General features: G+C 42.1%; 1 protein-coding gene across 3 annotated transcripts; it reads left to right on the forward strand.

The window, feature by feature from the left end:
* Window positions 1–1142: 1142 nt before the first annotated feature.
* Window positions 1143–15175, forward strand: CHGB (chromogranin B). Of its 3 annotated transcripts, none has more exons than XM_008064307.1 (5): window positions 1143–1492; window positions 5586–5632; window positions 6110–6203; window positions 12165–13933; window positions 14790–15175. In XM_008064307.1, exons 1-5 carry the CDS (start codon window positions 1444–1446, stop codon window positions 14865–14867), a joined length of 2037 nt encoding a protein of 678 aa, XP_008062498.1. In that variant the 5' UTR covers window positions 1143–1443; the 3' UTR covers window positions 14868–15175. The 3 variants fall into 3 exon arrangements, with proteins under 3 accessions (XP_008062498.1, XP_021571355.1, XP_021571356.1); XM_021715680.1 differs by having other exon boundaries at window positions 14793–15175; XM_021715681.1 differs by having other exon boundaries at window positions 1297–1492; window positions 6110–6186; window positions 12412–13933.
* Window positions 15176–16369: the final 1194 nt, after the last annotated feature.

Consider the following 16369-nt stretch of genomic DNA (forward strand, 5'->3'; position numbering starts at 1 on the left):
ATCTTCATTTCCTGAATGAAGAGAACCCAAATGAAGTCTTACTCTGTTCCCAAAAGCCTGCGCAGAGAATATTGTTCCTTTTCCACCCAGGGCACTTGCCTGCTGCTTTTTTCCTCATTTCTTATTAGGCTGAGGGAATCCATGTCAAAAATATTCTGAAAGATGTTTTCACCTTTTTCTCACACATAATAAAATATTTTCCTGTCTCATTTTTAAAGCAAGAGAGGATGCATTGGGCTTGTAGGATGTGGTTTTTACAAGCAGGTTATTCCTACCACCCCTGAGACTATAGCTCTTTTGTAAAGTAGTAAAGACCAAAGGTAACAATCCAAAGAAATGCCCAACAGGGAGGGGACTGGTTAAAATAAATTCTAGCGTACTTATACAATGTAATACAATGCAGCCATTCAAAACAAGATGCAGCTGTGTATGTTCCAAAACATATTAAGCCTAAATCACAGAAAGTGATACAGTCATGTTGACTGCAGAAAGATAAGGAACTTGAAAACTAGAGACAGAGATGAAAGGGAGACTCCTTTGTACTATGTTTTTGTTGTTGTTGTTTGTTTGTTTCTTCTATGTGTATATGTTATTCAGAGTGGAGGCAGGGAGAGGAAGGGAAAGAGGGAGGGAGAGAGAGAGAGAGAGGAGAGAAAGAGAGAGAGACAGAGAGAGAGAGAGAGAGAGAGAGAGAGAGAGAGAGAGAGAGAGAGAGAATGAGAATAGACACATGGAATCATGGATACCTATAGATAGCTATAAAGACCAAAAGTTTGAAGGAACATCAAGTCCATGATTCTCTGGCCGCACCTTCTTTTTCAAGCCTCTCTCTTCCATTTTCCAGGACCGACCGTTTAGTTCTTTCTTGTTAGCAGAGTCTTTCCCTCAGCTGGGTCGTGGAAACACAAACGACTTAGTCATGCACACACTCCCAGCAGAACCACACGCATATGCACACAGCCACGAATACACGTTTTTAGATTTGGAGGTGTGTGTAGTGTGTGTGAGGGGGAGATGAGGAGCAAGCGTAGGCTATCTAGGCGGAACCTCCCGCCTGACCCCGCTCTCGTCTCAGATCTACACCACCTCCCTCACCTTCCCGTTCTTTCGCCCGCCCTCCTCCCCACTCCCGCTCCAGACCCAGCACACCCAGGCGACTGGACTGGCGTAAATTTCCGCCTGTTTGCGTCGGCGCCCGGGGGGCTGCTTCGTGACGTCAGGGCTGAGCTGGAAGGCGCCCCCCTCCCGACTGCCCGCCCCTCCCGGCCCTGCGGCCCCCGCCCACCCTTTAAAAGAGCGGGGCCTGCGCCAACCGCGCCACACCGCGGGGACCCAGACGCACGCGGGTTTCCCGGAGCACCTCCATCTCGCCTTCCTTCTGCACCTCGCCTCATCGGTCCAGCCACCATCCTGTTCTCCGCGCAGGTCCTGGCGAGCCGAGCCATGCCGCCTGCCGTGCTTCTCAGCCTCCTGGGAGCCGCGGTGCTGGCCGGTGAGTGGGCGCGGCGGGTCGTTCAGCACCGCGGACAGCGCCAGGCTCGCTCCGCCACTGAGAGAGGGAGGGTCGAGTGGAAGGTTTCTCTCTGGCTTGAGGTTCTTTCTTTCTTCTCTTCCCTGGGTCTTTCCCTCCAACTCCCCCCGACCGTTTGACTTGGAAAAAGGTAGAGGGCTTTCCAGTTCAGACTGGAGAGTCTCAGTCTGCTCATATCTGAGTTTTCCTGTAGGTAGGAAGAAAGGAAACCTGCCTCACCTCCGAGGAAACCCCACATGTTGTGGTCACTTGTAAAATGTCACGCTCTCTCTGCCAGTCGAGAGATACCTCGGTGTAGTCTGATTCTGCGTCCGTTTGGCTTTTTAAGCCAGGTGACTACAGAGGCAGGCAACATGTAGCGATATATTAGTTGGCATCTGCCAACTATTATCATTATTATATAAACATGATGAGATAAATTCCATAGTTATATATGTATTTTTAACATGTTATTATAATATATGTGTGCGTATGTGTTCGTGTATAAGTGTGTGCAGGCGTAATATGTTTCTGTGTTTTGTATTTCCACCTCTAGAGAAAGATAATTTCATACTCAAATTCATTCATTTTAAATTATGAATGGAAAATGCAGTAGATATTCTGACTTTTTGTATCCAGGAAAATAAGTAGAGTAGAAAATAACCACAGGAGCGTCTTCAGAGTAGTAAAAAGGATGTTTTTTTTTTAAGTCAATTTAGGAGGATGAAATTTTAACCAATAGATATTTAGCAGTTTCTCTCTTTATGTATGGAGGTTGTGGTGTTGATTTTTCAAAGTACTCTGAGTTTCAAAGAAATGAATTCTGAAGATTTGAAAAATGTGTGTGAGTGTGTGTGTGTGTGTTGAAGTAAATTCACTATGGATGAGACAATTGAGAAGTAAATATACCGCCATCAAATTCTACTAGAGGTTTTATTTGGCTGTTTTCATGACCTTGAGAGAATTATTCATATCTGATATTGAATTTCCTGAATAAAATTAAGATATTGTCCTCCATGAATATATATCTTTTATTGACAACTATTGTTGAATGGAAAATGTAGACCCCAAATTAAACCTGTTAGTAATTTATTTTATTGCACGCTATATACATTCAGAATTTTCTAAAATTCTTGTCATTTTTACAGATTGCCAATACAAACCCTCAATTTCATTAAAGCAAACAAAATAAATAATTTGGAATTCTTTCTGGTCAAAATACTTTCAGAAAAAATTTGCTTGAGAGACTAAGGTTGTGCTGTACGTTGTACTATTGACCACAAAAACAGTGACATTTGTGGAAATTGTTTAACTATTGTGGTGAAAATACATACAGAGCTCTTATGTAAGAGAATATTTTAATAAAGCCTTATAATTTAATGTCAGGTAAAATGGAGACATTACATTCTTAAGAAAAAAAATTTGAGCTATAATTCATACACCTTAAAATCCACCCTTTAAACATGTATAATTCAGACATATATGTATATATATAATTTTCAGTATATTTGCAGATTGTGTAACCATCACCACTACCAAATTTCAGAACATTTTCATCACCCCCAAAAGACAACCTATACCCATTAACAGACACCTCCCCATTTCCACCTTCCCCCAGGCCCTGGCAATAAGATATAATAACTTTCAAATAGAGTTTGTTATTTGCAAAATCACAGGGCTGGGGAAAACTTCAAAAAACCATCTAGTTCATTTCCCACTCTTAGGAGCTTCTGAAGGGAGTTCCACAACCTTCTGCAGTAGCTGCTGAGCTCTAAAAATTATTATGAGTGAATTAGCCACATGATATCCTTATTATTCTATGTAAGATGGTTTCTGCCTCCCGAAGAGCTTGCTTAATTTATTTTACAGCTATATTTTCAGTCTGGGATCAAACCATAATAGTCTTATATATTAAAGTTATTGGAAGTTATCAGATTTGCCATATTATTTGGTTTTTTCCTACCATTTGATTACTTTGCTTTTAACATGAGTATTTGATTTTTTTTTTGTGCCCCCTGAATCTTACTATCTACAAAGAGAAGTTGAGCTACTTTAGGGGAACAACATGTCTTTGGCTGTTACTTTGCTGTCACAGATTCTATTGGAAGAAATATGGTGGCACTGAGATGGCTCACCAAGATATATAGTGCACTTTCACAAACAGACCCTGGTATTTTTTTCTATCAAAAAGAGATCTGAAGAGCCTCAATCAGAGAAATGAGACTGTTCTGTAATAACAAACATAGGCTATAAATTGTCTCGAGTAATAAAAGAAAAATCTTTCTTTTCTTCCAAATCTGATAGCTATTAATACTTTGGCAATACCAGCCATTAATAAAAGTATCTACTTTACATTTGTGAAAAAAGAAAAAAAGTATTTTAATAAAGCTGGATTTTAGAAAGACACCTTCTAGTTTATTAGGAAAGTAATTCTCCTATAGTTATTTCTTTCCAGAGGATGTTACAGATTTCAAGTGGAAATAGAAAGAGTCCAAGTGGGTGTGTTCTCAGATAACAGCCATTTTGGGAATAAAAGAACAACCTGGCATATTGGACCTTGGGTTCCCAAAGTGGACCATCTAAATCTTGTCTTACCTGAATTTTAGAAAGAGCTTAGGGTCTTCATAGCTTGTTAATCACTTTTCAAACATTTAAAAATGATTCTAACTGGATAACTCTGGGTCTCTTGAAAAAATTGAAGTAGATCCCAACCATGCTTTGAAAAGAAAAAATTAGTAAAGTTAGTGAAATAAGTGTGTTATTTCTAGGTTGAAGCCTATGATATGTAATGATACATATATGTAATTGATACATCTCACAGGGGGAAGAATGTTACAGAGGCTTGGAAAGCAAAGCCTTTTGGGAGGAAAGGTCAGATTGCTAGTCACGAATAAACTGCATTTGAGTATCTTCCGTGTCTGAGGTCTGAGGGTTTTGCTCTACTTATCCCAGCTCACTCTTCTTTTGTCTCAGAAACATAGAACAATTTTCTGCACTAAGCTTATCCTGCCGTAATAGGAGTTGTCTACTCTAGAAAGTGCCAGAAGAACTATAGAGATGAACTTATATGTAAATGCTTTGAGCTGTTCTAATGGAAAGGGCTTACGCAGAGCAATGTAAAAATGAAAAGTAAAAAAATCAAAGCAGCTTTGAGAGAGGAGAAAAAAATGACACTGGAAAATTAAAATTACCTGGATCATTTTCTAAGAAGACAAGGTGACTTCAAACACTGTTTTAAAATAGGCAGAATCTCATGAAAATTGATTTAAATAAATTAACATTATTCCCTTTTAAAATAGTCTCAACAACAAGTTGTTAAACGCAAATTTATATATGATATTATGAACTTGATGCTGAACTAGGAGAATGAGACATCATTGGGGAAGGGAGACAATGTTGATACAGATACATAAGCAAGCTTGTTCTGGCAAAGGACTTGGGGCTAAAAAATGAGGTGATTAATTATGCAACAAGTCATGATCGTGTTTTGGTAAAGTGAATTTGGGGAGGATATTTTCTTGAGAAGAGGGATATGCAGAGGGAGCCATGAATCTTTACCCCAGCTTGGGTGGGCAGAGAAGGGTTGAAGAGGGCACCCTGGTTTTACTTTGATTTGCTTTGTTTTAAACTTTTTATTTCAGTATAATATTTAGAAAACTGTACAGATCATGAGTATACAGCTTAATGAGCACACCTGTGTATCCAGCACCCAGATCAGGAAACAAAACATTTCCAGTAACCTAAAAGTTCCTATTGTCTGTGATCTGGATTTGATTTATATTGGCTATAGCATTTATTTTCAAACATAGTTAAGACATTGCCAGGGAAAAACAACTATGTGTGTACCTGTGTGTACATATGCATGTGTGTGCATGTGTACATATGTATACACGTGTGTGTACATGCAATAGGAGCCATTATGGCCTCTATGGCCATCACCCCCAACTATCTGTATTCTGCTTAGCGCTGATTCTGCCCCTCTCTCTACCTAACATGGGGTTATTTGCGAGTTTGGGTTCATACAGCTTCCACAAAATCAACTCAAATCCTTTTCCATTCTTTTTCTCCTTCAAAGCTGTCAGTTCCATGCCAGTGGAGAACAGGAACCATAATGAAGAAATGGTAAGTTGAAATGTCAGTCTTAGGATCTATCTAGACTTGTATCTGGAGACTAGATTGCCCCCTCCCTAACATACCAAACCAAACTCACATCCACACACGCACACACACACGCACACAACACAGCCTTACAAAGTCACATTTTCATCCAAAATAATGGAGACAAGAGATGCCCTTCCTGAGCTAGATCTTAGTGTCCCTAATGATAGCTGTGTCTTCTCAGCATTTTCCTTCCAATGGGTTCATAAATGGGTGCTTATTTCCCTTCTCAGGGAAATCTCAACTCAGTGCATTGTTGCATTGTTCTGTGTAGAGACTTGGAAGGTTTCATTATGGTCCCGTAACTCTGTATTGCTACCCAAAGGATCCTGCGTCAGTGCAGTTCACATAGTCAAGCCTCCTTCGACAGCAGCTCTGGGTAGCGTAGTCCGTCATTCTAGTGTCATCAGCTTTTCTAACTGCTTTTGAGTTTTCTTCTAGGTGACTCGCTGCATCATTGAGGTCCTCTCAAATGCCCTGTCGAAGTCCAATGCTCCACCTATCACCTCTGAGTGCCGGCAAGTCCTGAAGAAGAGTAAGTGTTCCGCACTACAGGCAGATCTTTGTTGCCGCCGTGATCCTTTTCCTTCCTGTACTCTATCTCCTGCTTTACCTGCAAATGAACTGGGGCATAATGCAGTAGGAAGAATGTTGATTGACTAGACTAGGATCTGAGATGTAGATATGAACTCCTATTCCCTGCTCTACCACTTAGTAGCTGTGTAACTATGGGAAGATCTCTTGCCTCTCTGGGCTTATTTCCTCAAAGTAAAATGAAGGCATTGCACTCAATGATAGTTTTTGAGATGCCAATCAGTTCTTAAATTCGTTGGTTTTCATATTTGGGGTTTTTGGAATAGGCCTGTGTTTGGAGGGAGGTGTAAGGAGTGTTTGTTTGTGATTAGACGTTAAGGGGGTTTCTGGGTATGTTGGGAGATGAAACTACAGCAGGAAATTGGAAAATCATTCTTCTCTTTGCCTTCCACTCTTCTGACAATGAGAAGCTGGAACCTTAGAAAGGTGACTTGAAAACTTCTGTCCTATTTACACAACAGATGAGTTAAAGCATCTTAATGCACTGCTTATTAGAATGGAAGGTACCACCAAATGGTACCAGGAGTTCCAGGTCTGAGAACTGGCAGGGTTTAGGGTAGAAGCAGAGCATCCCAATGAGTCCAATTAATGGCCTTTGAGTCTACACAGGGGTGTTTTCTCAAAAAGAAACTGTTTCTGTTGCAAATAAAATTCAAACAGTGATCTAAGCAGTACCCATTGGGAATTAACATGAGGTCAGTTTTACAAAACTGTGCAGTCTCTTTTATGCATGAAGTCAAACCAATTTAAACAAATCCAGAAGACACTTCTCTCTTCAATACCTTCTTCTACCTTTAAATTTGCAGTCAGACTGGGAAGAGTAGATTCTAATTTTTCCTTACACCTTTAAAATCTCCCATGGCAAGACAATTATCTCTTGCTATTGCTGCCTCTGAGCCCTCCTGCATAAAATGTTGTTTTGTTTTGTTTTTGGAGCAAGTGTTGGTAATTGACCCAAAGGGTAACCTGGGGTAACTCAATCCACCTTTGGGTTTGAGCCTTTAAGGACCCCATAAACAGTGGGTGGAATCTTTCCTGCTACTCCCAGACCACATATCTCTTTCTAAATATCTCCCCAACTTTCCTTTCCAGCAATTACAGGAAGTGAAAACAGAGTGGGTCTCTAGGCAGAGAATAATGATTAGCCCTTTGGGCAAACCCACCTTGCTATCTCCCTTTCCCTTCCTTTGTTTCCCAGATTGATGCAAAGGTGAGGAGTCTGTCATATCAGGCCACCAAACAACCTTGATTGCCTGGGAAAAGTTGTAATATGTCTCTCCGGCTCTGGGCTCTGCTTGCCTGCCAAGATCTTAGCCCTTAGGCAGTGGCCGTAGCAATTTTAGCCTCTGCCCCATCACTGATTTTGCCTTGGGGTCTTTCAATGTCTGTTGAGGGAGCCCCAGGGAAACTAGTAAATGTCAAATGACAGATAGATAACATAAAGGAGTAAGGCAGGATAGAAAGTGACTCCCAAGCTGGAGGGCTCATGCCCCTTCCAAGGGGAGCAGATGTTTCTTAGCTCTAACCCTATAGTGGGGAAGTATAGACTATTATCAGATTTGGGGATTTTTCAAAATAATTTAACCTTTTGATTTTTTAAGAGACATCCTCTTAATTTGCTTCTAAATTTGAATTTACTAAAAAATGCTGTTTTGGTCAAATAGAACTCACCTCTGGGCTACCAGTTTGGAAGCTTTGTCCTAGTCCAGTTCTCTCTCTTGGTGATATGTCCTAAGCTGATCAGAAGACTGGTGGGGCTTTTAACAAACTGCATAATAAACTCCTTTATGTGGCTTCTGGCCCACCCCAATCCCATCTTCATTCCCACTGTCTCCTGCATGTCTCGGAGTCAGCATACACTCACCAAACAAACGAGCATTTGGGGAGTATGGAAGAATAATTGTTTACGACTTCAAGAGATCTTAGGAAACACGTAGTCCAATTTCTTAACAGGTACAAGAATCTATTTGAGCAAGGTCCATCAGGTTATCCTTGCAGCATGACAGTGAAGTACATTTTCCTCTTTTTGCTGGAAAGCAAGAGTCAACTTCACACCTTGGCTTTACAGATTGACAGTGACTGTGTGCTGCTAATCACAGCCTTTTTCCAATCTCACCTGTGGGGGCTTAAAGCTAAATTTAGGAGGAAGTGTTAGGCCTCAGGCACAAGCTGTTACAGGCAGTACATCTTTCACCGGGGAAAAAAATAAAAATACTTCTGTTCCTGACAGTTGGGATCCCACCAACCAGTAGGCTGTATGTAAGGGGCCATACAGCCTCTGCCCCTGGAGGCTGAGAACTTGTCTGATCAGCTCTATTTCAGGAGATTCTCAGAATGACATCAGTATTTGTCAATCTTAGTGCCAGCTGGTGTAACAATTACTATAGATGGGGTGGTTTAAACAACCAATATTTCTTTTTCTTTTTGTCAGAATGGAAAATATAGTTTATTTAGAAAGTAAATTAGAGAGAGAGAGAGAGAGAGAGAGAGAGAGGAGTTTCAAATCCCCAAGGTAGGGGAGAGGGCCAAAGCTAGGAAACCCGGGGGCTGTAGCTCAAAGAGCCACATGGACACACCAGAGTTTAACAAAGCAATGACCTCAACATTTATTTTTCACAATTGTAAAGGCTGGAAGTCCAAGATCAAATTGTCTGTGGGGCCACACTTCCTGGCTTATAGATAGTCACCTTCTCACTGTCTCTTCTCCTGGAAGAAGGGGAGCGCATGTCTCTCTTTTTCCCATGTCTCTTCTTATTAGGGCACAAATCCCATTATGAGGGCTCTACCCTTGTGATTTAATCACTTTCTAAAGGCTCCACCTCCACATACTCTGGGGACTAGGACTCAACGTATGAATTTTGGAAGCACACAAACATTTAGTCAATAGCATTGCCCAATGCCTCCTTGCTTACCTTTGCCACCTGGCTAGCCCTGCCCTGATAATGCACACACCACTGACTCTTTTTTTTTTTTTAACTTTATTTTCTAACAAAGAGGTGGGGTACAAGTCAGGATTAGGTACGTAAGTCGTGTTTGTGGAGGCGAAGTTTGGGTCTCCAACTGGTCCTCACTTCCCCTGGTTTAGGTACGCTTTGTGTTGTTACATGCCTCCCCCCTTCCTCCCCTGGCAGTGTCCTGCAACTGCTGATCCCTCACTGTGCTATTGTGATTAAAATCCAGGTCTCTCATATGAGTGAGAACATGCGGTATTCTGTTCTTTGTTTCTGTGATAGATCACTAGGTATGATGGTCTCCAATTCCATCCAATTTGCTGCAAAGTCCATAATTTTGTCCTTCTTTATAGCACTACTGGCTCTTAAAAAGTCAGGGGACTGGTGACCGATGGGCCAGCCCCTTGGTGTCTGGGTGTTAAAAGCCAGGGACATTTCCTTTGCCTCATAAACATGAGAATATTATTGTCATGCCAGACTAGGATTTACAGAAAGGCACAGACAGTCCACTATTTCTGGGACATTTTTACAAAACAGATCAATTTTGCAAATATCAGTTGAAAATGACTCATCAGCGCTGTTCAATAGAAATACAATGTGAGCTGTAAGTATAGTTTTAAATTTCTAGTAGCCAATTTAAAAGTAAAAAGACACAGGTGAAATTAACTTCAGTAACACATTTTATTTTAATCTAATATGTAATTTTATATATTCATTCTATCTGAAATACATATATTATCCAATACATTCAAAATATTATCATTGGTCAGGTGTAGTGGCTCACACCTATAATCCCAGCACTTTGGGAGGTCGAGGCAGGTAGATTGCTTGAGTTCAGTAGTTCAAGACCAGCATGGGCAACATAGTGAGACCTCATCTCTACAAAAAAATCAAATCAACTGGGCATAATTGCTGCACCTGTTGTTCCAGCTACTTGGGAAGCTGAGGCAGAAGAATCACTTGAATCCAGGAAATTGAGGCTGTGATTGTGACACTGACCTCCAGCATGGGCCACAAAGTGAGATCTTGACTCACAAAAAGGAGAAAAAAATTATTCTAACATATAATAGATATAAAAATTATTGAGATATTTTGCATTCCTTTTTATATGAAGTCTTAGGAATCTGGTGTGTATTTTACACATACAGAATGTCTCAGTTTGGGCCAGCCACATTCCAAGTGCTCAATAGCCATTAAGGACTAGTGGCTCTGGTAGTATAGACCCAAAGCTGCCAGTAGGCTTGACTCAGGACGTTCTATCTGAACTCAGTGACATAGATTGAAATACAAGGCCTCTTAGCTATCAACCGAGACAGTATTAACTGCATATCTCCTTTCATGGGTGCCCTTGAGCTAAGGAGGATTTAGTAAAAGATCTATTGATATTTGGAAAAGGTAGGAGAGAACAGCATTTAATTAAAATATCAGAGAACAGGGTATTCCAGAAGTTTGAGACCAGCCTGGGCATAGCAAGACCTCATCTATTCCCCCCTCCCCCACTCAAAAAAATAACTGGGAGTTGTGGTGTATGCCGGTAGTCCCAGCTACTTGGGAGGCTAACGAGGAAGGATTGCTTGAGTCCAGGAGGTTGAGGCTGCAGTGAACCGTGATCATGCCACTGCAGTTCAACCTGGATGACAAAGATCCTGACCCATCAACTGCTGACTCATGAAACACAAAGAATTCAGTATACTGAAGTTAATCTTCGACATTTGAGAACATGTTGGGCAGATGGGACCTGAGAGAAGGAAGAAATGGCCCTTGCCACTGCTGTGTGGTGTTCTCAGGGAAGAAATACACATCCTTTTAATCACCAGTTACTAAGTTATATGTCAATTACTGCTAGTTTGAATCTACACAGTCAGTTGGACAATAAAAGTCTAATATAAACTAATTATTAACAATGTTTAAATCCTCCTTTGAATCTTGCTATCTCCCATTTGGGCTATTTAACTATATTTAGCTGGATTATAGTTAGAGCATTCACATAATACTAATTTGTTAACCCCTTCTTAGCATAAACATGGAGAGAATGGTCCTGAATTATTATCCCTCTGAGTTGTCAATGTCTGCAAAAAGAAGAGGTCAAACTGGATGCATTCTAGGATGTCTTCTGAGTCTCCCTTCTAATATTTCATAAACTATATGTGGATTTTAATTTGATCATTGATAGTACCAGTGAGAGATGCTCGTTGGGTATTATGAAAACATAAAAATATAGAGAGCTAATTATTAGATTTAAACACAGCCCAGGAAATTTCATAGCATTTGCTTATAGAAGAAATCTGTGTGTATCTTTTATTAACTTGAATAATTATCCAAACAATTTTCAGCATCCTCAGGATTTGCAGTGGTGGCCAAGGCAGGTCCTTTTTGAGCCACAAACAATTCTGAAGTTATATTTGCTTTTTTATTTTATTTTATTTTTTAATCTTGGAGTTTTATTTATTTTTACCTTAGTGAAATGATTGAAATGAGACCACTTTAAAAATTACAAACTGGGCTCGGTGGCTCAGCCTGCAATCCCATGCTTTGGGAGGCCGAGGTTAGTGGAATACCTTAGCCCGTGGGCTCGAGACCCGCCTGGGCAACTTGGTGAGACCTTATCTCTACAATAAATTAAAAAATTAACCGGGTATGGTGGCGTGCGCCTATAGTTCCAGCTACTTGGAAGGCTGAGGCGGAAGGATCGCCGGAGTCCAGCAGATTGAGGCTGTGGTGGCCGGGAGGGTGCCACTGCACTCCAATCTGGGTGACAGAGTGAGTTTCCAACTCAAAAAACAAACACAATTACATAGGAGTATTCAGATATGATGGTATTAAGTACATAGATTGGGCCTTGTGTTAGGGACTACGGTGAATCCAGAGACAGATCAACCAGATCACAGCTCTGTGTAGACCTCTCTGCACAGTAGATCTACTGTAATCTTGCTTTTTTATTTTCATTATAGGTGGAAAAGAGGTCAAAGACAAAGAGAAAAGTGAAAATGAAAACACAAAGTTTGAAGTAAGATTGTTAAGAGACCCAGTTGACGGTTTGGAAGCCCACAGGCCCTCCAGTAAAGAGGAATCAGGAGCCCCAAGGGAGGAGGACACCCAAGGCCCAACAAAGCCAGACACAGATAAATGGGCAGAGGGAGGTGGGCACAGCCGAGAGCGAGCTGATGAGCCCCAGGGGAGCCCCTATCCCTCCAACAGTCAAGTCTCCCAAGAAGCAAAGACACACCATTCTGAGAAGAGCGAGGGGGAGGACAGGGAGGAAGAAGGGGAGAAAGAACACTTTCAGAAAGGGGAGCTCAGAGAAGAGGGCAGTGAAGAAAAACACGGAGTAGAGCCAGGAGAGACACAAAATGCTTTGCTCAACAAACGAAATCAGGCCTCAGCTAAGAAAAAAGAGGAATTAGTGACCAGATCTGATACACACTCTGCTGAGCACTCTGAAGAGAAGACACACAGCCGGGAGAAAAGTAGCCAGGAGAGTGGAGAGGAGACAAGGAGCCTGGAGAAACGCCCCCAAGAGTCTAAGAACCAACCCCAAAGCCAGGAAGAATCTGAGGAAAGTGAGGAGGATGCTGCCTCTGAGGTGGCCAAACGACGCTCAAGGCCCAGACACCACCATGGGAGGAGCAGGCCCGACAGGTCCTCTCAGGAAGGGAATCTTCCCTCAGAGGAAAGGGGGCAGCCTCTTGAGAAATCTGAAGAGTCAAACCTAGGCATGACCGGTTTAGGGGAAAAGAGGGACCACCATTCCGCCCACTACAGGGCTTCAGAGGAAGAACCCGAATATGGGGAAGATGTGCGGAGTTATCCCGGTGTCCGGGCCCCTGAGGACCTGGAGGGGGAACGACACGGGGGCAGAGGAAGTGAGGAGTACAGGGCTCCAAGGCCTTTTAGTGAGGAGAAGCGGGATGAGGAGGACAAGAGAAGCCGTCCCAGCTCAGAGCTTGACAGCGTGGCACATGGTTATAGTGAAGAAAGTGAGGAAGAGAGAGGTCTTGAGGGGGGAAAGAGACGCCATCACAGAGGCAGGGGAGGGGAGCTGGGTGCCTATTCCATGTCTGACACTAGAGAAGAGAAAAGATTCTTGGGCGAAGGACACCACCGTGTTCAAGAAAGCCAAATGGACAAGGCCAGGAGGCATCCACAAGGTGAGTGGAAAGAGCTGGACAGAAATTACCTCAACTATGGGGAGGAGGAAACCCCAGGCAAGTGGCGGCAGCAGGGAGACCTGCAAGGTGCTGTAGAAATCAGGGAGGAAGCCAGGCTTCAAGACAAACAGTACGCCCCACATCACACAACCGAAAAGAGGAAGAGATTAGGGGAACTATTCAACCCATACTATGACCCTCTCCAGTGGAAGAGCGGCCATTTTGAGAGGAGAGACAACATGGATGACAATTTTCTCGAGGGTGAAGAGGAAAATGGACTGACCTTGAATGAGAAGAATTTCTTCCCAGAATACAACTATGACTGGTGGGAGAAAAAACCCTTCTCGGAGGATGTGAATTGGGGTTATGAGAAAGGAAACCTCGCCAGGACCCCCAAGCTGGATCTGAAAAGACAGTATGACAGAATAGCTGAACTTGACCAGCTCCTTCACTACAGGAAGAAGTCGGCTGAGTTTCCAGACTTCTATGATTCTGAGGAGCCTATGAGCACACGCCACGAGGCAGAAGATGAAAAGGACAGGGCTGACCAGAGAGTTCTGACAGAGGAAGAGGTACGGTGTGGAGCTCTTGCTTAAAATTAAGTTTCTTTGGTCAATGCTAGTATGTTATGTTCAAGACTGATATTAATAGGAAGAAACTGGTGGGAATTAGTCACTATGATAATGGTGCCACAGTATCAGAGTGGAGACCACCTCTGGGGTCGATTTTCACGCACTCTCTGGCCATCATCCATATCCCTGCTCACCGCCCTCTGTTGCAGTGCTTTTCAATCTTGGCTGCACACTGGAATCACCTGGAGAGCTTGAACAACCACTGTGTTTGGGATCACCTCCAGAGATTCTGTCTAATTGGTACTGGGTGCTGACCAGGCATCAGGAGATTTTAAAGCTCCCAGGTGGTTGCAATGTTCAGCCAAGGTTGACAGTCACCACCCTAGTGTTTTCCTCTTGGGCATTTGACTGTTCATCTCTCTCTCCCAAGGTAGGAAGAATAGGTGAGCAGAAATTAGTTGCCTGGCTATTTAGTTTGCTATCTCTATTGGTTTATGCCCTATTGCAATTAGAAATTTATATTTGGGGCTGGGTGAGGCAAGAGGATCATTTGAGTCCAGGAATTTGAGACCAGCCTGGGCAACAGCCCAAGAATTTGAGATATGCCTGGGCAACATATTGAGATCCCATCTCTACCAAAAAATAAATAATAAAAAGAAAAAAATTTACCTCTGGGAGAGGTAACACTATTGATGATGCTGATGCTGCCAGTCAAGGGAACACGCTTTGGGAGCGTGCATGTTGTCTCAAATAGCATGTAACATACTAAAATTCCTCTTTCCATTCAGACTCCCTCAAACTGCAGCAAAACACATTGATTCAGGACCTCATGCCTTCACTTTTTCATATTTTTCAGGAGAAAGAACTCGAAAACTTGGCTGCAATGGATTTGGAACTGCAGAAGATAGCCGAGAAGTTCAGCCAGAGGGGCTGATGGTCATTGGAGCCATGGGTAGTTCCAAGAAGCAGTCTTCACGTGATCTATTTTCTACTTCACTGAAAGACACCATGTATTTACCCAAAGGCAGAAAGTAGATTTTACTGTTCATTAAATGTTTGACAAATTGGAAATGTCTTTTATTTTTGCCAGAATGCTATTGAAAATATGAATAGCATGACTTGTAGCATATTCTTTCTTGCAAATAGACTTATTAACATGCTTGTGACAATGACTGTGCAACTGTCTTTGAAAAAAATGTCTGTCTCGGTTTGAAATAATAAAGGATTCACCTGAGACCAAAAGCTTCGTTGCTTTCAACTCCCTTTGGGCTAATAAGGAGGAGTATGATTTTTCAAATCCATTCTTTTTTTTTTTTCTGTCATAATTAAGATTTTATTGGTTGTATACATTCTTTGAACTAAGCTGCAAAAAAATGGTACTAGGATTTGTTGGGCTTTGTATGCATAATAGAATAAAAAAAGCAAACCTTTTGAGGTGAAAAATATGTGGCAGATATAAGGAGAAAGATATTAAGGCATGGAGAGAAACTAAACGGGCTTGAAGAACCTGATTCAAAAACAATCATAAAGTATTACTTTAAAAATCTTATTGCCAGCCACGGTGATTCATGCCTATAATCCCAGCACTTTGGGAGGCCTAGGTGAGAGGATTGCCTGAGCTCAAGGGTTTGAGACTAGCCTGGCCAACTTGGTGAGCTCTCATCTCTGCGATAAATAAAAAAAAAAATTAGATGAGCGTGGTGGTGCATGCCTGTAGTTTCAGTTATTTGAAAGACTGAGGAAGAAGGATTGCCTGAGCCCTAGGTCGAGGCTGCAGTGACCGTGAGTGTGCCATTGCACTACAGCCTGGGCGACAGAGGGAGACTCCAACTCAAAAAAAAAAAAAAATCTTATTAATCCTTTTGAGAGTTCTCAAAGTAGCCAGACAAGGATTATTTTTCAGTTCTGAGAAGAAAGCCTGGATAATTGGAAGAATTCTGGAGTGGGAGTCAGAACATCTGGTCAGTCCAAACAGATTCCTGGTCCCTCAGGGCTTATCTGATTTGACTCTGTAAGAAGACAGAGCTCTGGGCAACCCCCTTGGGTCCCCTCCCACTGTGGGAGCTTTTCTGCTCTCAATAAATCTTGCTCTCTTAAAAAAAAAAAAAAAAAAAAAAAGAGCTCTGAGTCTGTTATCAAGTAGCTGTGTGCCTTTGGGCAAGTTACTTTCCCTCTCTGAACCTCAGGTTCATCAATAAAGGTCTCTGTCTTATTGGATTGTTACAAGGATGACCTGAGTTTAAGCAAAACATTCACCATAGTGCCTGGTATATAGCAGTGTCATAGGAAATGTTAGCTGCTGCCATAATTATCCCTGCAGCTTCTTACAGCAAGACAGTTGGACAATTTCCCTTTTGAGTCAGAATCTCACTCTGTCGCTCAGGCTGATGTGGCATAATCATGGCTCACTGCAGATTCGACCTCTTGAATTCAGGT

The sequence above is a fragment of the Carlito syrichta genome, unplaced genomic scaffold, assembly GCF_000164805.1.
Source record: "Carlito syrichta isolate Samal-C Ts95f unplaced genomic scaffold, Tarsius_syrichta-2.0.1 Scaffold307277, whole genome shotgun sequence".
NCBI lineage: Eukaryota > Metazoa > Chordata > Mammalia > Primates > Tarsiidae > Carlito > Carlito syrichta.

Coding starts and splice junctions, on each gene's coding strand:
- CHGB (XM_008064307.1), top strand. CDS start 1,444: ATGCCGCCTGCCGTGCTTCTCAGCCTCCTGGGAGCCGCGGTGCTGGCC. Junction 6,204..12,164: donor CCGGCAAGTCCTGAAGAAGA/GTAAGTGTTCCG, acceptor TTTTCATTATAG/GTGGAAAAGAGGTCAAAGAC. Junction 13,934..14,789: donor GAGTTCTGACAGAGGAAGAG/GTACGGTGTGGA, acceptor CATATTTTTCAG/GAGAAAGAACTCGAAAACTT.